Genomic DNA, 27,038 nt, shown 5'->3' with positions numbered 1-27,038 from the left:
AGGGCAAATCCATATGCTTCAAAATATATACCAAGTTGAAAAGAATGCTTTTCATACAGCTTATAGAGCATCTACTGTATGAACTAAGTATGATGTATTGTGCTTTGTGACTAAAACTGTACAACAACGCCATCGTATTATTACTATAAGAATGTTACTGCTTTTATTGTTATTGTTTAGTTTAGAATTATGTTGTTGTTGTTGTTGTAAAGGACGTAATAATAATAATCCCTTTATGTCCATGCTAATCATACATTGTCATTGCATCCAATCAAAACCTCTAAGGTTGAAGCATTTGATTTAGAATCTGAAATCCGAGGCTTGATGCAAATGGAAGTTTAAGAATGCTAGTTGTGCTAGAAGCACAAAGAAGAGGGGTGTGGAAGTAGAGAAAGAACTGACAGGGATTTGAAGGGGATTTCATATTCAAACAGTCCCTTTGTGTGAGCAAGAGTCAGGCTAGCTGTAACCCTAATAACGCAAGATTTGTAGAAGTGAGGATAGTGTGAGGCGAGTGGGAAAGAACTGTATGGGAAGTTGTTGTGACCTTGTGTTAGATAAGTATGGAATGTAGACTATAGTCTAAATTGTTGAGGAACATAAGATATCAGGAGGACATATGTATAAATGAAATGCAGCTGTCGCCCATTATTGTATGTAACAAAAGGTATAAATACTTGCTGTAATTGTTTACCTGAAGAAAGACCTGTTCTGCTCTTTCCCTCCACGCAATTGCTAGAGAAATAAAGTATCTGACTTACTGCACCCAACCTGAGAGTGAGAACTCTGTTTTTATTCAACACTTTCAATCACATTTAATAAATGTTAACTCCTGATAAAGTTCTACAACGATGTTTTCAGAAATTAAATATTTTTAGCAAATCATAGTGCTTATGGCCTAATCTTGCTAGGTACTATAAGGGTCCAATCACCCAACCACCCATTATTACTGTTATTTATATATATATTATGGTAATGTCTTGGCACCAGCGCAGAATGAGGCCCCATTATTTAGTAATAGTAAACAGTATGAATAGCCAGTCTCTGCCCTAGTGCTTACACAAGACTGATTAAAGGTAGGGGAAAGGGACAGAACAAGCTGAGTAAACAGAGTGCTGGCTTGCACATGACATGTTAGGCGTACAATTTTTTTGGAGGGGTGGAGGATGGGGCTAATTCTTTAGGTGGGGGTTATGTGGGAGTGGATTAGCTAAACAGAAAGGAAAAGGGTGCGAGGACATTGAAGGGATCGAGCAGGGGAGAAGACAGGAAGTAGGAGAGGATGGAGGAAAGGTGCAGTGAGGCAGAGGAGAAGAGACTGTAAGCAAAAGGGCAGAAGAGGGTTGGAGCAGATAGACAGCGCAGGGGAGAGAAAGTCCAGTGTACAGCTGAAAACAGTCTGATGATCTCTTCAGTGTCTGAGAACCTGCTGAGGCTAGTTCTGTGTATACTCTGCTGACTTAAGGGTTTGTGATCCTCTGATCTGGCTCTTGCCTGGAATTTCTTTTTTTCGTGAAGCCCATGTTACTTAGGGGAGGCTTAATGCTGCATAATTTCTAGCTCCCTTGGAGGGGAGGGGTTCACCATTTTGGGTCTTTGGGGTGCTAGGGTGTAAAAGAGCAGCACTGGCTGGATTGCAATTTTCCCCCTTTCACTGAGGGTTACTTCTGTATCTGCTCATGCTGGCCTGAGAGTTTCTCTGGCCCCTCCCTGGAATTTCTCTGTCACTGAAGTCAGGAGGACACTGAGCACCTTGCAGAGTCAATGCATTAATCAGTTCAGTTTACATCAGCAGCATGTCATCACCCATGCTCTATAGTTATGTTCTGTTTGCCACTTGGTGGGTGGGGAGAATGGAGTACCACAGAAATTCTTTTTCTAATAATTAATTAGGGATAAACCTAGGTCACACTGAAGTCAATGGCAATAACCCTATTGACTTAATTCAGGCCAGCATTTGACTCTTAACTGCTGATACATTTTCTATGATTTGGTCACATAACATTCTTCCACTAGTGCCACCAAAATTCATTGTCCATGCCTTCCTCTGTTATAACTGCAGCATGATATTCAGGTTGTTGAGGAGTATTAAAGTGTTTTTTAAAAAAATTATAAATGGGGAAGTGCAACAGGCTGACAGTCTAAATGTTTTGAAGTCTTAAAGCCTAATCTCAGGAGAAATGTGCACATATATATCACTAAAGAGAATAATCTGGGAGGGCTCTATATCATCCTACTCTTGAAATGATAGCTTTGTTGTTGTTGTGATATCCAAAAATTGCATGGTAAGACAGCTACATCATGTAAACCTATACTGGAATATCACTGTTATGGCACATGATTTACGCAAAAGTGGGAGTCTTATCTCTTAGTTCTACATCAAGGGTTCTCAAACTGGGGGTTGTGACCCCCTCAAGGAGTCATGCGTTTTTTACGTGGGGGGTCGTGAGCTGTCAGCCTCCATTGCCAAATCCCTTTTTGCCTCTAGCATTTATAGTAGTGTTAAATATTTGAAGTGTTTTTAATTTATAAGTGAAGGGGAGGGAGTTTCACACTCAGAGGCTTGCTGTGTGAAAGGGGTCACCAGTACAAAAGTCTGAGAACCACTGTTCTACATTTTGTATCAATTATTCGTATCCTACAGTCTCAACCAGATGTATGAGAAACACTGTTTCTAGTAATTAATTTTATATACATGGTGAAATCAACAGCACACCTGAACCCCTTCAGATAGCAGTTAACAGGCAATCAACTTCCTCCAGTACACGAAGTGTACCAATTATTCAGTTAAATCAGACCCAAAGGCAAAGACCAGTATTCAGGGAAATCCTGAGGTCCATAAACTTTTGAATGAATTATATTAAACTATATATGTAGTCTTTCTTGAGTGGTAATTATTTGTGGCTAATCTCAATTTATTAAGTAAGCTGCAATCAAAATAAGATATCAATTTAAATTAAAAATCAGGGATGGACCTGAACAAAAACCCTGGATCCTAATACCAATAAACTTTGGGAAAGTTCATATCCATATCCGAACTTTTGTACCTTGTGCCAAACATTTTTTGTTTGGTTTGATTGTTTCAGGATACCATGTGAGAGACTATAACAGGAGGAAGATTGTTTATAGATATTGTGAGAGAGGATTGTGCCATTTGTTGGGATGTGGCTCGCCTGACAGTGAACTGAAAGGCATGTCACACAATACCTTTTGGCTGTGGCATGCTTTTTGTCCAACACTTAACTGGAGTGGCAAGCATGCTTCATGCCACAAAATGCACTTAACATTATGTTTGGGATTTGATTTTGTGTGCTCTGTCTACACTCAAGATTTTGTGACTATTTCATTTTGCATTATTGGTGTAGCTCCAGTGTAGGCAGCTCCACTGATGCTAGCAACATTATGAGTCCTAATGCAGAGCAGTTGCTGGCATTTTTCTCGTGTTATCTAGCTCCAGAGCTAGTTTAAATTCTATTGTATTAAACGTGCTGCAGGCTAGTTTACATTAGTCTTGTCACCTTTTCCAGCATCCATGGAGCTACACCTGTGCTACAGCAGTGCTTGGAGATTTTGAGACGTAGCTCAGTGTAGATATAGCCAGTGGTGCCTGCAGCTATACACACCTTATGGAAACTATGTGCCACTGGCAGAGGCAGAGCCAGCAGTAACGAGGAGAAACAGCTCTGGACGCCCCACTGCCCACACAGGTTTGGCCCCAAGGCCTTTCATCCTGACAGGAGTCAGCGGAGCCAAACTTGAATGAATGACATTCTGATTTGCCGCATGTGGGTCTCAGCACCACTTGGGTTATGGCAGAGGGCTCCAGGGCCAAACCTGAGTGGTGCTGCAATTACCAAGCTTCAGGTCGCAATGCCACTCATTCCGTTTTGGCCATGCTGTGCCCAGTCATGATGGAGAGGCTCTTGGGCCAACCTGAGTGGGCTGTGTGCTGGCCAGCACTGCTCCTCCTCACCGCTGCTGTGGGAACAGCTCCTGCACCAGAACTCCCCTTCCTGCCCAGAGGCCTTCCTGGCCTCACCCTACTTCCAACAGCCCATGTCCCCTCTCCTCTGCCTGTATGATTCACTCAGTGACAGAATCAAGACCTGCTACAAGTAGAGCAAGCTGCAATGAGAGCCACCCAGGAGAAGGGCAGTGGGGAGCCCTAGAGGGTCATGGACACAAGGGAGTTTTGCGGCAGGAGCAGTGTTGGGTCTCCATAGAGAATTCCATTTTGTTTCCATGTTCCGGGTTGGAGTGTTTTTGGAGAAGAAACGTTGGGTCAGAACCTGCAGAGGCACCATGCATTGTATGTACCATGTAAAAAATTTCTGGAGGGCGTCCCTGGATATGGTTTAGTGACAGTGAGCAAGATTTGACAAAGGCTTCAGCACTGGCGGTTTATGATACCTGGTCTTCATGCAATGAACAACATTTTATGTCTAATATATTGTCTAGTATGACCACCAGGAAATATGTCAGGCTGTCCATGGGAACCTTGATTTCTCTGCAGTTAACATTCATATATTTGCTCAATATATTTGTTACCAATACTATTTACTAAAATTTAGCCTCTTTCTTGGTTATCATATTCACTGTCAACTGATCCTGCTTTTCAAATATATTCACTATTTATAAGTGCCCTCTGAATAACTGGGAAATATTGCTCTAATTATTATTTGTTATCTGCATTGCAGTACCATATCTAGAAGTCAATCAATTTTCTGACCCCATTGTTTTAGACACTGTACTAATGTAAAAGAAGACACAGTCCCTGTCCTGATGAGCTAATAATTTTTGGATTATGTGTTGTTTGCAAACTGTTTGCTGACATTATTCTCTACCGACATTTTTGTGGTATGTGATTAGTTACAAAAGTCACATGTTATTGTCTCAGCTCCCTGATTCAACCTTTAAAACAGAAGAATAAAAACTATTAAATATTACATAACAGATTCCTGGTATGAATTTTTAGATGAAAAGTAATTGGTTGCAAGAGTCATGAAACTTTCAGGATTCACGGATGTTTTCATTGACATTCACAAATCAGTGTGCTTGCTGTTTGACTACCTCTAAACATTGCTACACCGCAAAGAAACAAGGGAATGAGTGAGCTAAACTGCTCCCTCTTACATGTGGTTTTAGGCCTCCAAAGAAAAGTGAAGAATGCTCAGTCACTACACTGTGAGCGTGTGCATGTGTATGGCATTCCTTCCCATAGTGAATGTTATGGAAAGGAATGCAACATATTTCAGATCATTTCAGAATTTTATTCCTGTGAAGTAGAATCTCTATAAAGCACCTTCATTCTTATCTGTCTAATCTAATCTACCTATATACTTATGTGGCCTAATCACATATTAACAAGCATCTGATATCATTTGTTCCCTGAGATATCAAGAGAACAGGATGAACTCCTTAGCCACCTATCCATAATGTAGGAAAAGGAAAAAAACCCTTCAGGTTGGGAGAGACATGCCAAAAGTCTCCCACAGCTAGTGCTAAAACATCATTAGAGTTTCTAAAAATTAGAGAGGGCAATTTTCTAACACAAAAGATATTGCACCCAACATGAGGTAACTCTATTTTGGACATCATTATGACCAATCAAGATGAATTAATCACTGGACTGGAAGTAGGTGGTTGCCTAGGAACCAGTGATCATGACCTGATTACATTCAATATGGGCAAACAGAGGGCAGTTACTAGTTAGAATATACTTGTTGCTTCAAAAAGTCTAATTTTCTAAAGCTGAAGAAAATTCTGAGTGATATTGATTGCGAAGACAAATATAGACAGAAAATGTGAATGAAAATTGGAAGTTCTGTAAAAACAGTTTATCAGATGGGCCAAATGCCACATTCACAATAAAGAAATAGGACAAATTTGGGTGAAAGCCCATTCTGGTTCAATGGAGAAGTGAAGGTAGCAATGAGAAATAAAAATAATTACACAGAAAACAAATCTAATGTTACTGTGTTAGTGTCAGAAAATATTTTTAATATTTTAATAAAGGTGTTCAGAAAAATTTGTGTGTGAAAAATTTTAATAAATATATTTTTTCATTAAAATTTTTCTTGGAAATTTGTTGTTTTCTCATTGGAAATTTGAAACTATAAAACTGAATATATTTTGGTTTTTTGTTGCTGCAAACTGAACTTTTTTAAGGGGGAAGGTCATGAACAGGGCCAGCTCCAGGCACCAGCGCAGCAAGCAGGTGCTTGGGGTGGCCAACAGAAAAGGGCGGCACATCCTGCTCTTCGTCAGCAATTTGTCGGCGGGTCCCTCAGTCCCTCTCAGAGGGAAGGAGACCCACCGAATTGCTGCCAAAGTACGAAGCGGTGGTGGTAGAGCTGCTGCCAAAGTGCAGCCGATCACGGGTTTTTTATTTTTTTCGCTGCTTGGGGTGTCAAAAACGCTGGAGCCGGCTCTGGTCATGAAAACATGAATGTTTTTCAATTAAAATTTGATATTTTTTTTTGGCTAAAATTTTCATTACATTGAAAAGGTTTTGACAAAGATTTTTAACCAGCTCTTGTTATTTTGAATGTATTTAAAACAACTGAAAATGAAGGTAGGGAAAAAATGTTGTTTTGCTCATGTTAAATTTTGCTGACATTTTCAAATGGTAACTCCCTATGGTGGATATGCTGATAAGGCCCAGATATATATAACTTAGAAAAGTGGTTCTCAAAGTTTATTGATTCCCATACCACATTTTAAAAATAGATTTTTGAAGTACCACATTCAAATGTCTCTTTTTTTGTGTGCATTTATTTTAGGCCTTGGTAGGTAAGTATTTCTGAGGTCTAATAAAATAAATGCCTCCACGAGCCTAAAATATTTGATTATAATAGTCTTTTTAAACATCTGAGGTTTTAGACATCAGAAAAATACACAATGAAGCAGCCCTTATGGTTATTATTTGTCTTCTAGTTCTAGTTAAGTTACAAGAAACAATGAAATATGTCTTCAGTGACATTGATGTGTTTTGGTATGCTGCTGAACTATATTCAGTGGCTTGACTTTTTAACTTGTCTAATATAAGTTCAAAGCTCCTGCTTATTCTTATCTGGATTGTTGTTGAACACAAACCAGAGTTCACTTTGCTTCCCTTTGACAAAACACAAATGAAGAAAGATACACAACGTTTTGAGTCTCTTTCGAAATGGAAAAAAGTGCCGTTAATAGGGTGACCAGACAGCAAATGTGAAAAATCAGGACAGGGGATGGGGGATAATAGGAGCCTATGTAAGAAAAAGACCCCAAAATCGGGACTGTCCCTACAAAATCAGGATATCTGGTCAGTCGTTAATAAGAAGGGGGTGTGTTTATGTGGTAAAGGGCAGGGGGGCTCTGATGTGAGAGGGTGTGTGTGTCTTGGTCCACAGTAGCTCCACCCTCATCCCAAGCAAGGCCTCTGGATGTCTGCAAATGCTGGACAAACTGCATAGTGCCTCCGCCCTGCTAGGAGGTCATATTGTAGCCAGCTATCTGCTTTGCTGTTGAAGAGCCAGAGTATTCTCAGTCCTGTAGCCAAGCCTTTATCCACCAGACTGACCCCCATGCCTCCAAACTTCCCTGCAGAGCCAGCAGGGAATTCCCCATGCACCACTTGCCTCTCAGCCCTGCAGAGCAATCAGTCAGTGCAAAGGGAGCCCCTGCTCTGCAGTGGCTTCCTTCGTGAAGGCCCTTTGATCTTTGGGCTTCATAAGACTACGGGTTATGCAGCTGCTCTGACTCATGCCTGTATGCATGTGTCTGTCTGGACAAGAGAAGTTCTGGTGGCATGATATGGAACTTTACAAGCTTATTTCTGTAGCTCGAGCTGTGTGGCCCAGCACAAGCTGACCTGACAGCTACGCCTGGCAGAAAGCCAGCTGGCTGTGCACCAAATGAGAGTACAATGCCCTCCTGCACAGCAACACATTGCTAAATAAAACTACTATGCTGGCATGATTGGCGAGTGTTATTCACCATTATGTATGAAAGCAAATGGGAGTGCATTTTGCTTCCTGGGTATTTTCTGATGCACTGCAGTGCCTGTGACTGTTTGTTTGATATCGAAAGGTTTTGTTTAGAGTTTTTGTGGTACCACTTCTAATAAGCTCACGTACCACCAGTGGTACATATACTTCAGTTTAGGAGCCCCTGATTTAGACTATGTAAAACTTCCAGGTTTCTGTAATAATGCCTGTTTGGGTTTGATATTTTTCCTGAAATATGAATACCAGGTTGACCTGTAGGGCTCACTTGCTGCAGAGTTTTTAGAGGGTATAATTTTTTTTGGAGACCATTTTTGTAGGTGACAGTAAAACAGAGAAAAATGGAGGAGGGAGCAGAGTTCTGTGGGACACAGATGTACAGTACTGGCATGGACACAGAGGGATCTAGACCCTGGTTCAAGGGGAAATTAAGTCTTGGGGTGGGACACAGAGTACTATGTGTACACCACAGGCAGCATTGTGTTCTAGGATGTTAAGCCATCTAAAATTGTGTAGGCACATTATGACGACTTCCATACACCACCACATTAACTCTGCCCCATAGGGATGCCAGACATCACCACCTTTACCAGACTACCCCCTCCCAATACCACATCCTACTACACCTAACATCCTCAACTAACAGAACTAGGTACTTTGGTAAAGGAGCGTATACAGAAATTTGGGTTGAATGGGCAGAGTTAAGGTTGTGGTGCATCATCTCTAACACCCCAAATATAAGGAAGTATGAGTGTGACAAAGATTTCCATGAGCTACCAGGAATCATACAAGATGTCTCAACTAAAAAGGATGAGGAAAATCTATGCCTCAGCCTGGGAGAAAGGAGAGAAATAGCAGAGACGGCATTACACTACACTATACTAGATCAAGAATGGACGGTAATGATAAATGGACACACAGCAGATCAAGCCTAGGTGTGTAACTGAATCCTTGGTGGGTCATACTCACCTGTGCAACACCTCAGATGTCTGTCATTCCCCTACACCTTTATATCTTGTTATGCCAAGACTATGTAAGGTGGCTTCACTTTTCACTATCTTGCTTAGTGGGGGTGGGGAGACATGGCTGTCAGGCATGTTGTGTGTAGCAACATGACCTGCTTTTGTATATTAAAGAGACAAGGTGGGTGAGGTAATATCTTGTATGGGACCAACTTCTGTTGGTGAAAGAGACAAGTTCTGAGCTTACAAAGTGGACATGGTGCTACTTAGGAGCTTTCAGGAGGAGGGTAAGTGAGCTTACCTGTAGAGCCAACTCTTTGTTCCCCAACTTTGTGATAGAAAACTACTCCATTACTTCCCCCATCACCACTTTATTTTGGTGGTTACATTACGTTTCTCCTCTGGAAGAACCTCCTGCCCTCTCCCTGCTATCTCTGCTTCCTTCCTGCCAAAGAAACTCTCTCCTGATCTGTCTTCTTCCCCACCTGCCCCCCTAAATCCAGCTTCACCACCACCAATTTCTCCGAGGTCCCTTTAAAGTTATTGCCCAGGGCCCTGGGGAGTTGCTGGTAGTTTTGCAAAGTCAGCCTTTAACTTGCTTCCCCACACCACTGACCACGTTCATATGGGTCTGGCGGTGCAACGAACAGACACCTAGAAGAGGATTTTCTTGTCTTTTCTTTCCAGAATACTTTGGCCACAGGCCCTAGGAGAATGTCGCAGTGACACAGGGAACATCTAACCTCAGATCCAAGCCAATCCGGAATCTGGGAAATGCAATATAATTATTTATTATTATTAATGATGACAGCATTGGGTTCTTTCACCAAGAGGCTTCTCCCAACAACCTAGAACAGGTGCTTCCCCTCCTCCGGCAGCGGGACAAGGGCTCTGAGTGCGCGCAGGGACAAGGCCAGCGAGCGGTACGAACCGGGCTTGAGAGCAGATGCGGGGCTGGGTGGAGCGTCCTTTGCTGGGGGAGAGCGGCAGGAGGAGCTCGCCAGATCTCCGCCTGCTCCAGCTGAGCGTCCGTCATGTGCTGGGAGGGGTTCGCCCCGACTCCTATTTCAGGAAAGTTTGCACCAGATCAGGGCTTGCACCATGGCAGGGCAGGCGCAGAGCAGGGCTGAGCTGCAGCAGCAGCAGGCGGCGCCGCCATGGGGAGAACTGCTGTCCTTCCAGTACTTCCAGCGCGTGTGCCCTCCCGGTGTCGGCTACGGCTACAGCGAGGGCAGCATGCAGGGGATGCGGGAAAGCGAGTTCCGCAGGCTCGGAGGTAACGCGATCTGTAGTGGAGGTGGCTGCGGGGCAGCCCCCTGCAGCCGGGGAAGAGGCTGGGGGCTCGGCTCGGCTCGCTCACTGAGAAGGCCTAGGGCAGGCAGCTGCTTATACAACTTCTGCCCCCCTAGGCACGCGCCGCAGCTGAACCGAAACTGAAACACACCAAGTTTCTTTCCTTCGCAGAAGTTTGAAAACGCGCTGGCTAGTTGAGTGGTTGGAGTGTAAGTGCAGGCTCCTTGCAAGAGAGGACACCAAACACTAGGCACATCCAGTCTGCACGCCCTAGAGCTAGGCAGCTCGGATTTTACCTCGTCAGAGGTTGGGTGTTTGCTGTAGAAAGGATCAGGCCTGGTTCCTAGCGTTTGAGACCAAGCGCTCTAATCAGTCTGACAAACATATTCTCTCCCTTCTTGCTCACTTTTCCCTCCCTCCCTTCGCCCTTTGGATGTCACCATGTCACCTGTTCAACATCCTAGGCAGGACTTGAATGTCTGATGTAAAAAGCCAGGGGAGAAAGCCCATTTAAAAAGAAAAAGCGATATTGTATAGAGCTAAAAGCAGCCAAAAAAGGACACAAACCCTGCTTGCTTTCCCACTTTTTCAGGTAACCTTTAAACTGGACTTAAATTTTCTTCATTGATCTGAATATTGACATACGTAAAGGATATTCCTTTTTGTATAATTATAACATTTTAAAATTGTATTTTTAATGGTGTAAAATGATACAGATCTTCACAGGGAAATGACAAAATACACCATTAGCTTTAAAAATAACGTACAATTCACAACATTTAGGAGGGGAAGGATTTTAATCTCAACTCTTCTCTAAGTGAGTGACATTTCTCTTTGTATAGATTAGGGGTAGGCAACCTATGGCACAGGTGCTGAAGGCAGCACACAAGCTGATTTTCAGTGGCACTCACAGTGCCTGGATCTTGGCCACTGGTCCAGGGGGTTCTGCATTTTAATTTAATTTTAAATGAAGCTTCTTAAACATTTTAAAAACCTTATTTACTTTACATACAACAATAGTTTAGTTATATATAATAGACTTGTAGAAAGAGATCTTCTAAGGACATTAAAATGTATGACAGGCACGAGAAACCTTAAATCAGAGTGAATGAATGAAGACTTGGCACACCACTTCTGAAAGGTTGCCGATCCCTGGTATAGATTTTTATTTTTCAGAGTCAAACTTTGCTTTCCCATATCCAAGCTGATATTATATTGGCAATAAGAATAAAGGACATATCAGTGATGTACTGTTATATGTTTAAGAGCCATGCCCATGGCTGCTGTGACCACGAGACTTTTGGAAAAATTAAAATAACACAGGGAGCAAAGTAGGTAACATACCCATAGATCCAATCCTTCATTTGTGAGCAAGTCAATATAGTGGTTTTACTAAGAATATTTTTATCTTGTCTAGTCTCTTTTATTACTTCTGTGGAAATGTTTCTTGTAATAGATTATAGGATCTGTGTTCAACTCACTAATGGTTTAATGTGTGATACTGGCCTTTAAAATTTACAGCAAAAGGCCAAAATGAGTGAAAGAGAGCAAGGGATAGTTTGAGATGATTGAGCATTTTTCTTTAAAGAAACAAAGATTTATAGAATTTTAATTTGAAGACATAACACGTCTGACATCAGTTATTCATATTTGAGAAAGTTTGCAAACAAGTTTGTGTGTGACAAATAACCTTGGACCAAAATTTAAAAAACAGGCGCTTAAAGTTAGGATTCTAAATCTCTGTAGACCAGTGGTTCCCAAACGGTGGTTCATGAATCCCTGGGGGTTTGCAAAATGTTACGGGGGGTTCTTGGGGGGGGGGGGAATTCCCTAATGGCAGACAGAGCTGTCCCTAGTGACCCTGGGCAGCATGGGGCCAGCAGCACGGAGCCCCTGGACTTCCAAGAGCTAAGCACATCAAAGCAAGCATATCTATCACACTGAGGAGATTTAAACTTCAGGACTCATAAGAAATGGAAAGGGAGGTGGATATTTTTTACTGTTTTTAAAATTAAATAGGCAACTACTATTATTTTCAAAATTCTTTTGAAAAACAAGTTTAAGCTTTGTTGTAACGTGCGTTGTTTGCCTAGTCTGCTCAAGACCTGAATGTTTTGTGTAGGAGGAACTATTTGAGTTGGCTTCTTAAGTACCTTCATGCTGTTTCACATCTGGTACTCCTTGATGAGCCGTGTCTTATAACAAGCTTATTCAAAGTGATACAAGCTACAAAAGTGAGATCTTGGAAGAGTGTTGCTGTTTTCATAATGTAATAAAAATACTGTGATGATAAATACATAGTGTGTAATAAGCATGTCATAAAAACAAATTTTATATTTCCAAGATCAATGTTTTTATAATTTATACTCAGGTAAAGGAGAAAATCCCTGGAAACAGGGCCGGCTCCAGGCCCCAGCGCGCCAAGCGCGTGCTTGGCGCGGCATCCCTCGGGCGCTCTGCCGGTTGCCGGGAGGGCGGCAGGCAGCTCCGGTGGACCTCCTGCAGGCGTGCCTGCGGAGGTTACGTTGGTCCCGCGGCTCCGATGGAGCTTCCGCAGGCATGCCTGCGGGAGGTCCACCAGAGCCATGGGACCGGCGAGTGGCAGAGCGCCCCCCGGCGGCATGCCGCCGTGCTTGGAGTGACGAAATGGCTAGAGCCGGCCCTGCCTGGAAATATTCATTTTTAGGAGGGGGTTTGCGAGACTCCACATTTTAGTGAAAGGGGTTCACAGGTTGTTAAAGTTTGGGAACCATTGCTATAGACACTTATACAAGTGACCTGATTTTCAAAAGTGCTGAGAACCCAGTAGGTCCTATTAACTTCAGTACTTTTGAAGATCAAGCCTTTTAAGTGTCTATAGCTTGGGTCTTTCAATGAGCTCTCTGTGAATAAAACTCTGCACCCACATTGCAGAATCAGGGTCTAAAAAGAGAATTAGGATCCTAGCTTTAGGTATCCATTTGGAAAACCTTGGCACATATATAGAAATCTACTGAGGCTTGATTTTGTGGCATGCATATAAGCCTCAGTAGATTTTGTTAGAGCAGGCTATGGGCATTTCCAGGGGAAAATAAATATTGAGCATAAAATGATAACCCTAAATTGCACGTTAGTCTGTGGCAAGGTGACCTGAATTACCCAATCTAGCTGGCATTCAAATATCTCTACTTCTTTGCCTGTTCCTCCCTCTCCCCCCCTTTCAGGATGTAATTTTTTGGAGTGTTTAAAAGGCTCCAGAGCATTTAGCCAACCAGCAGCTTTGAGTAACCTGTCAGAATCTCCCTACTGGGGCCATGACTAGAAGCTTTTTATCATGGAGGGCCCCACATCATCTGTGAATATGGGTCCGGAGCATACAGAGTTTTTCAAACTAACCTTCAGTTTGTCCCTCTCTCAGTTGAATGAAAGTTGTTGGGCTTCTCCATTTCTGCTGCAGGAAACTCATCCCTTCTGGTACAGAAAGTAATTGAGCAAGAGGTGAAAGAAGGGTGGTGGGGGGGAATATTTCTAGTCGTTCCTGATAATGAATAAGGCAATAGGGTTCAATGCATATGTGGTCAATAAAAGAGTCCAAGATAGTTACAGGGGAAATCCTCATGCCATTTCTAGAGGATGGTAAAGGACTATGAACTTTGGACCTTGTAGAAGCTTACATTCACATAGGAATACTCCCCAAGTACTTAGAAATATCTTATTTGCAGAGGAACAGCTCTGCCAGTTCAGGGTTTTGCCTTTTGGGTTGGCACTGGTGCCACAAGCTTTTGTGAAAAGCTTAGTCATGTCTGTCTGCACAGGCTAGTATGGTATGTGTTCTCCTGGGATGACCTAGTCCTTCTCCCCATGCCAGGCAGGAATCAAGTAGACCTAAACCATCCCTGACCAGTATTTTCCTAACCCGTCCTTAAATGACGAGGATTCCACAGACTCCCCATGTAACAGGCTCCAGTGCTTAAATATCCTTAGAGTGAGAAAGTTTTTTGTAATATCTAACCTAATTCTCCCTTGCTGCAAACTAAGCCTGTTGCTTCCTGACCTACCCTCAGTGGGTATGGAAAACAGTTTATCACCATTCTTTATAACTTCCTTTAATGTATATGAAGACTCTTATGAGGGCCTCCCCAGCCTTCTCTTCTCTAGATTAAACATGCCCATTTTTTTCAATCTTTCCTCATAGGTAATGTTTTCTATACCTCTTATCTTTTTTATGGCTCTCATAGACTTAAGGTCAGAAGGGACCATTATGGTCATCTAGTCTGACCTCCTGCACAATGCAGGCTACAGAATCTCACTCACCCACTCCTATAACAAACCCCTAACCTATGTCTGAGCTATTGAAGTCCTTAAATTGTGGTTTAAAGACCTCAAGGTGCAGAGAATCCACCAGCAAGTGACCCATGGCCCATGCTGCAGAGGAAGGACCTCTGCCAATCTGCTCTGGAGGAAAATTCCTTCCCGACCCCAAATATGGTGATCAGCTAAACCCTGAGCATGTGGGCAAGACTCACCAGCCAGCACCCAGGAAAGAATTCTCTGTAGTAATTCAGATCCCACTCCATGTAACATCCCATCACAGACTACTGGGCCTATTTACCTGCTAATAATCAAAGATCAATTAATTGCCAAAATTAGGCTATCCCATCATACTATCCCCTCCATAAACTTATCAAGCTTAGTCTTGAAGCCAGATATGTCTTTTGCTCCCACTACTCCCCTTGAAAGGCTGCTCTAGAACTTCACTCCTCTAATGGTTAGAAACCTTCATCTAATTTCAAGTCTAAACTTCCTAGTATCCAGTTTATATCCATTTGTTCTTGTGTCCACATTGGTACTAAGCTTAAATATTTCCTCTCTCTCCCTGATATTTATTCCTCTGATATATTTATAAATAGCAATCATATCTCCCCTCAGCCTTCTTTTGGTTAGGTAAACAAGCCACGCTCTTTCAGTCTCCTTTCATAAGACAGGTTTTCCATTCTTCGGATCATCCTACTAGCCCTTCTCTGTACCTGTTCCAGTTTGAATTCATCCTTCTTAAACATGGGAGACTAGAACTGCACCCAGTATTCCAGATGAGGTCTCACCAGTCCTTTGTATAACGGTACTAACACCTTATCTCTACTGGAAATACCTTGCCTGATGCATCCTAAATTTGCATTAGCTTTTTTCACGGCCATATCACATTGGCGGCTCATAGTCATCCTGTGATCAACCAATACTCCAAGGTGCTTCTCCTCCTCTGTTTCTTCCAATTGATGCGTCCCCAGCTTATAACAATAATTCTTGTTATTAATCCCTAAATGCATGACCTCTCCTCTGGACTCTCTCCAATTTGTTCACATTTTTCTTTAAGTGTGGTGCCGAAGCTGGATAGTACTCCAGCCAAAGCCTCACCAGTGTTCTGTACCGCCAAACAATCACCTCCAGTGTGTTATGACACTCCTGTGAATGTATCCCAGAATGACATGTCAGTTTACAAAAGGAGCAAGCTTCAAGCATTAGTGATTAATCCATCTTATACCAGATTTTACAAAGTGGTCCTTTGGAGTCATCCAAGATTCCCCTCCAAGGTGGGCAGTGTCCTTATATCACCTTAATGAGCTTGTTGTCTTGACAACATTTCCACCCCTACGCTAGTATAGCCATCGTAAAGCCTTTCTCATAATGGAAGAGGATAAAGTGTCCTAGAGTTCTACTTGGAGTGAACTAAAGTGTTCAAAGTCCTTCCAACTGACCCTGCCAGCAGGTAGGGGATCTTGGGGGCAACTACTGCACTGGTGGGGTGCAAAATAAACTTTATTAAGAAAATGCAAAAACAGGGAAAATTCAGTAGTGAGGGGTATGAGGTTTGTTAAGGTAGACAGTTGGGGAGGGGTTTCTTTTAGTAAATAGTATAGGGGGTTTCAATAGTGGGGTACAATACAGTTGGTAACCAATTAACACTGAAGTATAAATGTAACAGGTAGCTAACAATTTCTGTGTAAAGGGTGTGTCACAGCAGCATATAACCAACTAACAGTTATGGGTAAAATGTGTTAACCAACCAACAACTCTAGGTAAAAATGTGTCACAGTGGTGTAAATGTAAAATGGGAGGTGTGTCAGAGAGAAAAAGGATAACCAATGGGGTTTTATGCTAGACTTCAGTAATACAATTGAGGTTTGGCAGCAGTAGGAGCGGGGTGAACACGTGGTGGAAGGGATTAAAAGAGAGAGAGAGAAAGGCAGTGGTAGAGGAATGAGGTTGGGGGATGGGGGAAGAGGAGCACGTGGTGGAGCAGAGACCAAAGGCAGAGGCGCTGCGGAGGGAGATTTAAACTCAGGGAGACACAGAGAGCAGACAGGCTGCAAGTTTAAACAGCAGAGAGACTGCAACGAGTGACTGGGGAGCTCGGGGGGAGACACGGGCAAGCTTGCGGGGGGGTTAGGGCAGCGGGAAGACAAACTTAACCACAGTTATACAGAACACAGCAAAATCTTATTTATGATCTAACTTAACCAAAACTACACAAATTAGCAAGTAACAGAGCACAATACAAACAATTCTTTAAACCTAACTTAACCACAGCTATGCAAAATGAAATTACAACTTATCTAGACTAAGAACCTGATTCTAATAGGTGCACCTTACACTATGCTGATTCTTTGATCGGGAGGGGGAGCAGTTCCAGAGGGCAGAGTGGTGTGTGGCCAGGGTACAGCCTCCGGGGGGTGGGGGTGGTTGCAGCAGTGGGGCGGCTGGAAGCCGGCGGCCCAGGATACAGTCCAGGAAGGCACAGCTTAGCAGTGGCACAGGCTTATTTTTAGCAGCAAAGGCTCTGCGGAGCAAGAAACAGATTACAGATACAGACCAAGGAGTTAGCTTGGGTCTATCTGCTGGGGAAACAAGGCCAGCAGCTAGGACAGGGGGAGTCTGCAAGAGGGAGTTCTTATCAATCCCCAGGACAGCAGCAAGCACAGAGGCAGGAACAGCAGTAGCATCGGAGGATGGAGAGAGGATTCGATTTGCTTACAATAATCAGGAGATCTCCAGGCACAAATTCGTTGTTCGTGGGAGGGGAGTTTAAAAACAGGGGTATGCTCAAAAACAAACGAGAGCGGGGAGAGGGCCCTCCAAAGACCCCTAGCTGATCAGACCAGGTGACAGAGCAAGGACCTTCTCCGAGGTCTGATCAGAAAATGTCCGGCTTTAAAGGCAAACTCAGGCAGTTTCCCACCAGTACTTTTAATTGGCTCTTCTTGATACAGGGGAGGAGAGAAGGCAGGGAAAGGCTGCAGGTAAGCATAGGCATGCCTGGGCATGTTCTGAGCCACAGGTATAACTCATATGCTTAATTAGTTGGCCACTTCAGGTCTTGCATTTCTGGGCAGCGCCCCCTACACCGAGCCCGGGTCTGAACAAAGGAGCCAAACAAAGAAGCAAGAAGCCCCCTCCCTAGGCAGAGCAATGGCTTCAGTTAGTCTGTACAAGCCATTCCTATGAATAGGGCTGTGACTTTAGTTAGCACAATGGCCGGGAGGGGCGGCCACACAGGACAAACAGGAAGGAGAGGGGAAAAAGGAATGCAGCGGGGGGACAGTTGTAACAAACACCAACTTTTTGTTTTCAATTGACATCGGTTCCTTAGATGATGCTGTCACTAAGTGGACCGTGCTGAAATGCTTCTATGATTGTCGCTTGCATTGTTATGGTGTGACTGGCCTAAAAGTTAGAAGGCCATATCAAGGCTTGCTTGATCTGAGCCAGCCTCACTACTCACCCCTGGTGCTGGATTGAGCGATTGTGGCCCTAAATGCATAATGGTTCTTATGATTATTGGAAGGAGATCAATGCTGGGTATTAAACACAGATCTGCTCTGCCTAAAATAAAGGTGAGATTTGCCAAAGTGCGTAGCATTGACCTAACCCTACTCCCATTGAAATCAATGGGAATTTCACCACTGACTCCAGCAGGGAAAAAAAAAAAAGTTGCCCAAATCTCACTTGTAAAGCTTTGTGAAAAGATAAAAAGAACTAGTGCAGTTCCTTAAATCATCAGGGGTCTATTATGCTTAACACATAAGCCTTAAGACTTTCCTTTTAAGCAAAAGTTTATCTGTAAGTTTCTCCTTGGAGGACGATTAACTGACAGATTGGGCAATACTTTCTAAACGTATGCGTGGAGGCTATTAAACTGATCCCTATCTTATAGGCAAGAGAGTACACACAACCTGTGACCTTGGCCTTAAACTCATGAGCAAAATACTTATCTATAGCATAGGGTCAGAGTATTAACCTTTAATTGAGAAACAGTTAAAAAATCAACAATGTTTCACAGTTTAAGTAATAGGATCTAATATCCTTTTGTTGAATGGTTTGCTATAATGAAATCACAGCACTAAAGAAAAAAAATCATGTTCAAGCTGCATCATGTCTTTGAGAAGAAGCGGACGTACTGTATATAATATAGTATATTACATTTAATCCCAAAGTACTTTTCCAGTTATGGGTCTGTTCCTGTAGAGAAAGTGCTCTTTGACTTCAGTGGGAGTTGTTGCAAGAATAATGAGCACAGGAGGAGCACAGCCCTAGATACAGATGCACCCAGAGAGAAGAATCTACAGGGCACTAGAGTGACCACCTGTCTTCTAAGAAATAAACACTCCTTACTTGCTGCCTAATGTTCCAAATCTCATATCAAGTTAATAGATGGTGCTCATCCATATTTCAGCAACAAGCTTGCAAAAAATCCTACAATATTAAGGTGCTGTGAAGTCTGTTGTGCATAATTTTGTACAATTAATAAAAAACATCATGGGTGTTGGTCCCTCAATAATAAATTTAGTCTTGAATTATTAATTAAATTGTCCTTTATTTCCTTGAAATGTGGGTGGTCACTCAAAGTTGTCACCTATTCTCATTCTGTTTTTCAATAACAAAACAAACAACATTTAGGTATTTGATCTTTGTCTCCTCCAAATAATTACTTTCTCATATTACTGTTATCCGAGGTCTTTGCCTCTAAATAGGATAGTGGGGCAAATAGTTCTCAAGACAGCATTGTTCTGTTGGTAAGGGTTATTAGACAAGCAGTATCAGTTCTGTCCTTTGGGAGGAGAATAATCATAGGCGTGAGTTCATCTTCTATTATTTTTGTCCTGGTTGATATCAAGAACTAGTGAATGAAGGTTGGAATGATTTTTTTTTCTTCAAATGGTGTGAATTAATTTTTAGCCTTAAATCTTTTCATAATCCAGCACCACTCAGTTTTATTATTTACTCGGCAGTGGTAAAGATGAAATCATGTTGGTGTTTGATCTGAGAGCTGTGTCATATGTATATGAATCCATGCTGATTTGCAGAACAGTAATGTTTTGTACACTGGCACATCTGCCCTTTTAATCTTTGTTTTGTAGGCTGAGACCTGCTTTCCCCTTCAGCAGAAACCTGTTATTTACTGTTGGAGGTGAGAACATGTTAGTAAGGGTCTGGTCTCAATGTGTGTAAAGATTACTTTGATAATTAGGATTATATTTATGTCACTAATTTAATTATCACCCAACCAGGTTAAAAAAAAATGCAGGCGTGTTCTAGTCAGACAGATAGAGCTTAATTATGCCTTGTGGAAAGCTGAGCCACCCAAGCCCTGGCAGCGGCTGGAGGTATTATACCTTTTGAAAAAGTAAAATGTCTTCACTGGTGCGAGGGGGTGAGCATGCAGGTGGAAACCAGTGCTGCCCCCTCCTGCCACAGTGGAGCAAACCTGAGATGCAGAGGGATGGGGCCAGGCCCAAGTGTTGCAGGGTTCACTCACCACAAGTGACGCCTCCTCCTGACCGTCCTGGGGATTAGCTCTGGGCAGGCGTTGCGTCTTCTTCCGGCAGCATCTCTCCCACCACCCTTTCATCCTGCAGCCCCTCTCGCTCCAGGAACTGTAGCCTCCTCTTTGTGACTTTTTTTCCAGTTTGCTGCTGAGGGGGGGTGGGGATTGGAAGAAGGGGGAAAGCAAGCTCATCCCAATTTTTTCATTTTAGAATTTCAGTACAAAAAAAAGAAAAAATTTAAAATTCCTAAAGATCTTTCATGAACATTTTCATTGGGACTTCCCCTCCCCCCCCCCCGCCAACCAAAAGAAACATTAGTTTAAACATTGACCAGCTCTGATTCAGACTCATGAATCCTCACTCCTTTTAACAAAAGCCAAACAAGTATGTGAAACATAGATACAAACAAGCCACCTAAAGCACAATGGAGTACTGAATAGAATACAGTGCTACCTAAACTTATCTGGGAGATTTATTACTATTTGTATTATCACTGCGCCAAACGCCTGAATCTATGATCAGGGCTTCATTGTGTTAAGTGCTATACACAAATCATAAAAAGATAGTCCGTGCCCCAAAGGGCTTACAATCTAAGGGCCAGAACATGACCTGTCCTGTATGCCAATGGAAGGCAGGAGAGGGGGCAGAAGGTGACCTTACTTTCTTGGACTGGTGCACCCTACCACCACTTCCGGTGCATGAGAGTGAAGCAGACTTTGCAGAGTGTTGTACAGGTTGGTGTGAAGGTCAAGAAAGGGCATGGAGTGGGTGGGAACCTAAGAAAAATTAGTGCCCCCCAGAGCCAGGTCTAAATAATAAGCTCCCCCTTGGGCTGCTCCAGGGGCAGTACAACACCACACTCTGGGCTAGATCACACATTGGTGGTTTACCCCCAGGTAGTGATAGCATACGTGATGGTGTGCTATAAAGGTCTACCGGTATGAGTCTGGGAGTGTCACACACCACTGATAAACCACACATCAGTAATGGCAGTCATCTGAATAACATGCTAGTATAACCTTTATACCTCATCACACTGTCGTGTTGTGCATGTTTTACAGGGAAAAACTGTTTCAGAGAATATACAAAAATTCTTGTGGGACTATTTTGGCATGTATCCTTTGAAGCTAGTTGATCCAAAAGTACTGGACTTGAAGGGAAAAGAAAATTATAACAAATACATTTTTAAACTCTCTAAAAATGATCAAAAGTATCTTTGCGAGACATAAAAAAGGTCATGGCTTAAAACCCCAGCATCTCAGAATCTACTGGTTACAGAGAGTGAGTAGAGGAAACTGGGATTTGCTCTCCCCAACCACACAGAGCTTGTGTTTCTAGCTCCCATTAGGCATGAATTATGTGACAGTAAACCTGTCATGGGCCACTACTGAATATCTCCCCATGTTGCACTGCATGTTAGAAGGGTAAATTTTGGTTTGTTAGGGGAAAGAAGCTGGTGTTTGAAGGTTTGCAACATTAGAATACATCCCAAAGAAGATGGATTAATGGGTGGAGTGCCGGTGGTGAGAGGACCATGTTATATGCAGCTTATTATATGGCTGTTAGATTGATTGCATTACTATCACCACAACAATGTGATGTGAGACAATCTTACTAACAGTTCCTGTAGTTTCTGATTGTATAAATGGTTAGCTGAATATGACCCTTTCTTAATATATTTGTCTGTTACCTAATGAGCTTACGTTAAGAAGTAGAATAGGAGCTGTTTGAGTGTAAAAAGGATTTAATACAGAATATAAGCATAAAGTCAACAATGCATAGATGTTTCAATTTTTTTCTCTTCACAAATTTTCATAGCAGCAACGTGTCATTAGGAAATAGTCATCTGTCACATGTTTCAAAAGGTTCTCACTAGCACACATGGTGTAGCACATGCAGTGCTGCTTTATCTTTTGCTCTGGTGTTGATGGACTGAGCTCCAAATAAACAATAGTCCCCATCATGAAACTGCCATAATCTTTCAACATTGAAGGAATTTTTAGTTTTAGAAAGAAGAGAAAGATTTCCCCAAAGATTCAGGGGTTGTCTTCTGTTTCTGGCAATTGTATTACTCAGATTGATATATTGAATGTAGTTTCTAACCTCAGCTTTGTCATTGCAATACATTTCTCAGACGTGTTTGAGGAACCATTGTACCGGTTCATTTAAATGCATGTGTTATAGTATGAGGCTTTTAAAACTGTAAACTCAGCTGAAGAGTCTAGGAAACAAGTCTGTAAGTAACAAGTCTGCTGCTACTGTAAGTAATGGTGCAAGTTCAGACTTTTCATTTGTACTTTGCAAGTACAGACAGGATCAGTTGTGACTGGATCTTTTGGCGAAAAGGGTTTAGATTTGGGTGCCTTAGGCACTTGTAGCCACATTTAGACTCCTGTATCTAAATCAGTGTCTTGATTTAGAGAGGAGCCTCTGGGAAGTCAATGGATGTTGCACATTCTCAGGCACTAATGACTAATTTTCAGCACCCAAGTTTGAACATTTTAATTTTAATGTTCAGACATGTTAGTGTGGGATCCCTGTAAGGGATATCTATATAAGGCACAGTAGTGTTCACTTTGTTGTATAATAAATGAATATGTCAGTACAGGGAAGAGATTGTATTGTAAAAGGAGAAGCTGCTTTCTGATCGTTCACTGAACAAATTGAGCATATATGAAACTTTTGTTGCTCGAAAACATTCTTGCTTTTGGATTTTTATATTCAGCAATGACTACTTCCAATTAAGTATCAGAGGGGTAGCCATGTTAGTCTGGATCCATAAAAGCAGCAAAGAGTCCTGTGGCACCTTATAGACTAACAGACGTTTTGGAGCATGAGCTTTCGTGGGTGAATACCCACTTTGTCGGCTGCATGTCGCATGCACTGTTAAGAAAACACCTATGTACATATTACATACCATTGTATTAGATATAGAGCTATTTCTTTTTTAAAAATAAGACAAAATTATTAATCCAAAGAAATTCCATACATTTTAAAACAGAGACATGGTCGAGTTGACATCAGTGGAATTGCTACACTAGATTTACGCTGGTGTAAGTGAGATTGGAATCTGACCCACAGAAGCTTCTGCTATGTCAGGGCTGGGCAAACCTTTTGGCCTGAGGGCCACATCGGCGTACAAAACTGTATGGAGGGCTGGGTACGGAAAGCTGTGCCTCTCCAAACAGCCTGGTCCCTGCCCCCTATCTGACTCCTCCTGTCTCCTGACTGTCCCCCTCAGGAGTCCCCATCCATCTGACCGCCCCCCCAGAACCTCCGCCCCATCCACCCTCCCCCTGCTCCCTGTCCCCTGACTGCCCCCCGGGACTCCCTTCCCCTTATCCAACCCCCTAGCCCCATGGCTGAAGGGGAGGAGTAACAGCGGGGGAGGGGCCCGGGGCTAGCTTCCCAGGTCAGGAGCTCAGGGGCCAGGCAGGGCTGTCCCATGGGCCGGATGTGGCCTGCAGGCCATAGTTTGCCCACCTCTTTGCTATGTTCGTGTGTCATTAGTGATTTGTTTATTGTAGCACTTACCATAAGTGCTAGGTGCTTTCCAGACTTTCAAGAAGGGATGGGTACTTGCTCCAAGGAGCTCCCAGTCTCAGGACAGACACAAATAAACAGAGAGAGGAGGGGCAGTTTATATGCCAATCAACTTGATTCACAGTATACATCATAGCAGAAGTGGATCTTTAAGAGGGTCTTAAATGTGAAAAGAAGCTTTATGGTTAAGCTGGGGAAGATCATACCAGGCACAGGGGGCTGCCTCGTAGAAATCACCAATGAGAGAAGCTGACAAATGGGCAGACAAGTCCGGGAACATTGGCAGAGCTGAGAGGATGGTGAGGAAGACCTGAACCTTGTCCAGGGAAGATATTTGGGGTGGGGGAAAAGGGGGCATGTAGAGCTTTTTAAGATGTCTCTAAGACATCTATAACAATGGTTTTTAAGCACCAGGTATGAATGTATACTAGGCATGTTGTACTTAAAATGGCATTTTAAAATATGTTGTTAGGAATCTTTCTGTACTTCACGAGGTCACTGATTCAGAACACAGCAGTTCGAAAAGGAAGCAGAAAGTGTTCATGAACAGTGAGTCAGTTTTGTGTGTTTGTGCTCTCATATTCATCCCTGATGGCAAAATACATTGTAAAATATACTTATCATGGGACTGCTACCATATACAACCACATTAGTTTTCTATCTAGTGTATGAAATCTGGGTATGAAACGAAATAGAGAAATTTCCCCAAACAAGATCTATTATTCTCTTATTGTCCTATTTCTTACTATCTTCCTCTTTCTCTTTCTGTGTAGGAGTCAAGGGAATATTATATTTGCAAGAGGAGAAAGAAGATGTGATTTCAGTGTTTATTCAGACCAGGCTCTGAAGCAACATGATCTAAAACATTTTCAGAGCAGCTTAGGAACAATGTTAATCAGACAACGTTTTTCTCAGTTCTGGATTTCCCTGAGTAGAGATTTATCCAATATTTTAACATGCATAAATGAAGGAGTAGGATGACATAAACAAACTCACTTTTACTAGTAAAATAACTAGTACTTGAACTTGAGTCTCTGGAGATGGAATCATGTGCTTGTTTAATGTTTGGAAAGATGACAACCTTATTTTAATAAGTATTCATTAATGTAATTTTGTGAGATAATTTTATTAACATATGACCTTAGGATACTGAATACCACAATGCACATCCCTGTGCATACTTGTTAAGAGTGCAGCTTAAGGTAAAAGGCCACATGAATGACCTGAAGTAAGGATGCAACCCAAACATCCTATCTCCTATCTGAGAGAGCAATCGAAGGTGCAAAAGTTTCCGATTTTTAAGACTCTTGTGTTCTTATACCACTGTGTGTAAGAAGTTGTCATAATTACTGCTTTTGTTGGGTAGTTACTAATAGTTTCAGTGATGCGGTGATGTGTAGGCCTTTGCGTATGCATGCCAGTGCCCTTCACTAAAACAGGATAGGCCTGATGATGGGTAATGGTTCCATTCACTAGTGCCATTAATGTCTCCAACAGCATATTAAGCAGAGGCCTGTGATTGGGAACATTTTTTTTCCTTTTATTTATACTTGCCAATAATCTCTTTGTGAAATCATGAATGGATTTTACCAAATAAAATGTGAGTGAAAAAACGTATGACGAGATCTATCTTTTGAAGTGGAGAAGAGTATGGAGTCATTTCACCCCCTCCCCCTGCACTTTTACCACAGATCTGTGGGTAAAACCAACAGGTGACCAAAATGAAAAAAATGTGTAGTGTAAGAAAGCGGAACACGGTTCCTTTGTTTCCCCCTGCCCAAGCCATATAGAATGGGACTAACTTACCTCCCTTGTAGGCTGGTGCCCCAGTGTGTCAGCATCCCCCTTTGGTCAGACAGGGCACTGCAAAGTCTGCACGAATCAGAGGGGCTGTCAGTCTCCCTTTCTTTAGTGTTTATAGTCCTGTTCTGGAACCAAGGACATTAATATCTGTCTCATGGGGATGTGCAGGTTTCCCCTTATGTTGCCGGGGATTATCTGGCCCTTGCCCTCAAGGGATCTGGAACTTCTTTTGCTCCTAAGTCCCTGTTTAGAGGCAGGTAGGGGAACCCAGGCCCACCCATGCTGCTGGGTTCCAGCTCAGGCCTCTTAAATCAGGCAGGCAGAATCAGTCCTCCTCAGTTCTGCTATACTTGAGCTCCCTCTTACCTCCTTTGGTTCTGTAGGCTTCGCCAGCCTATGGATCTCGGCATCCCTTCTTTGGATTGTTGTCACTCTGGGCAGGATCTTCTTTCTCTGGCCTGCTTGTTCCTCTGGCAGCCATTCCACCCAACTGCTTCTCAGCTCTGTTATTATCCCAGCTGCTGTGAGGCTGCCAGTCAGCGTTGGCCAGCAGTTGCTGCATTTCCTTCTTGGTTGGTGGTGACATGCCTTTTCACACTGTGGTTGGATCAGAAGCAGATAAATAAAAACAAGAAGGCTCTGTGCTTATGGTGCTGACTGGAGTGAGACTAAGGATTTTACCAGAAATTATCTTCTACTTTTTCAGAAATTGCTCTTCGCTTCTTTATATATATATAAAATGACTAAAAATAGTTGAAACTATCTGAATGCTGCAAAGAGATAATGCCAGAAAAGCTGCAGTACTTAATACTGATATTCAGGAGAACATACCCAGGAGATAGAAAAAGTACTTGTTTGAAAACTGGGAAGTGAACCAAATTGACATTCATATGAGAATGTATGGGGATTATTGTACTCTGAGGAAAACTATATTACTGGAGCATCATGTATTCAGTGCTTGCAACCAAACAGATGAAACATTTGATTAGCTAGCAACAGACTTTAAACGCTGTCCATAAACAATGTGAACATCTTAGAGGTGGTGTTTCTTGCTAGAATGTCATAGGGGATCATTAGAGATAAGAAGAAGAAGTCAATTACCAGCACACCTTAAACCCAGAAAGGTAGTGACATACGTAGCGCTGCAGAAACTGCACAATAATAGAAACGAAAACTGATTGATGTTTATACATCAAGCTGTACTAAAGGAGACCATATAGTATTAGATCAAGTAAATAAAAGCAAACTGCAAATACTTGTTAACACAGGTGAATTGGATTTTGGGAGCTCCAAAAATGATTCATGTGGTATATGATGCCAAAAAATCATGTAAAAGCACAGTAGGCACAACACAAAATAGAGTGGGACATATGATATGAAAACAAGCAAAAATATCCATGTAGAAACCACTTTACAAATGTTCATGAAAAGCTGTGACACAGCTGACTGCATGGTGCCTGGGACAGTGCCATCCAATTAGACTGGATTTGTTTGTTCTCCATTCTGCTACTGACAGCAGTTCGTGTCTTGACTAAGTCTCTTTGTCTCAATTTCCCCACCTATAAATGAGGACAATAAAAGTTGACTACTTCAAATTGTGAGGAGTAGTCAGTTTGTATAATGCTTTTAAGAACACCAAGTATTAATGTGCT

The 27,038-nt window shown here is 42.4% G+C and overlaps 1 protein-coding gene across 3 annotated transcripts in view; it reads left to right on the top strand.

Annotated features, from left to right (window-relative positions):
- Positions 1 to 9,718: 9,718 nt before the first annotated feature.
- The window catches only part of MOCOS (molybdenum cofactor sulfurase), a 369,687-nt gene continuing 352,367 nt past the window's right edge, over positions 9,719 to 27,038 (top strand). The window contains exon 1 of one of the 3 annotated variants that reach the window (XM_030551503.1): positions 9,719 to 10,223. In XM_030551503.1, the coding sequence (XP_030407363.1) occupies positions 10,049 to 10,223 (175 nt within the window). In that variant the 5' untranslated portion in view covers positions 9,719 to 10,048. The remainder of the gene's footprint in view (positions 10,224 to 27,038) is intronic. The other 2 variants (XM_030551504.1, XM_030551502.1) reach the window with 2 other exon arrangements.

This window comes from Gopherus evgoodei, chromosome 2, assembly GCF_007399415.2.
Source record: "Gopherus evgoodei ecotype Sinaloan lineage chromosome 2, rGopEvg1_v1.p, whole genome shotgun sequence".
Classification (NCBI taxonomy): domain Eukaryota; kingdom Metazoa; phylum Chordata; order Testudines; family Testudinidae; genus Gopherus; species Gopherus evgoodei.
This window is presented reverse-complemented; position numbering and strand designations above follow the sequence as displayed.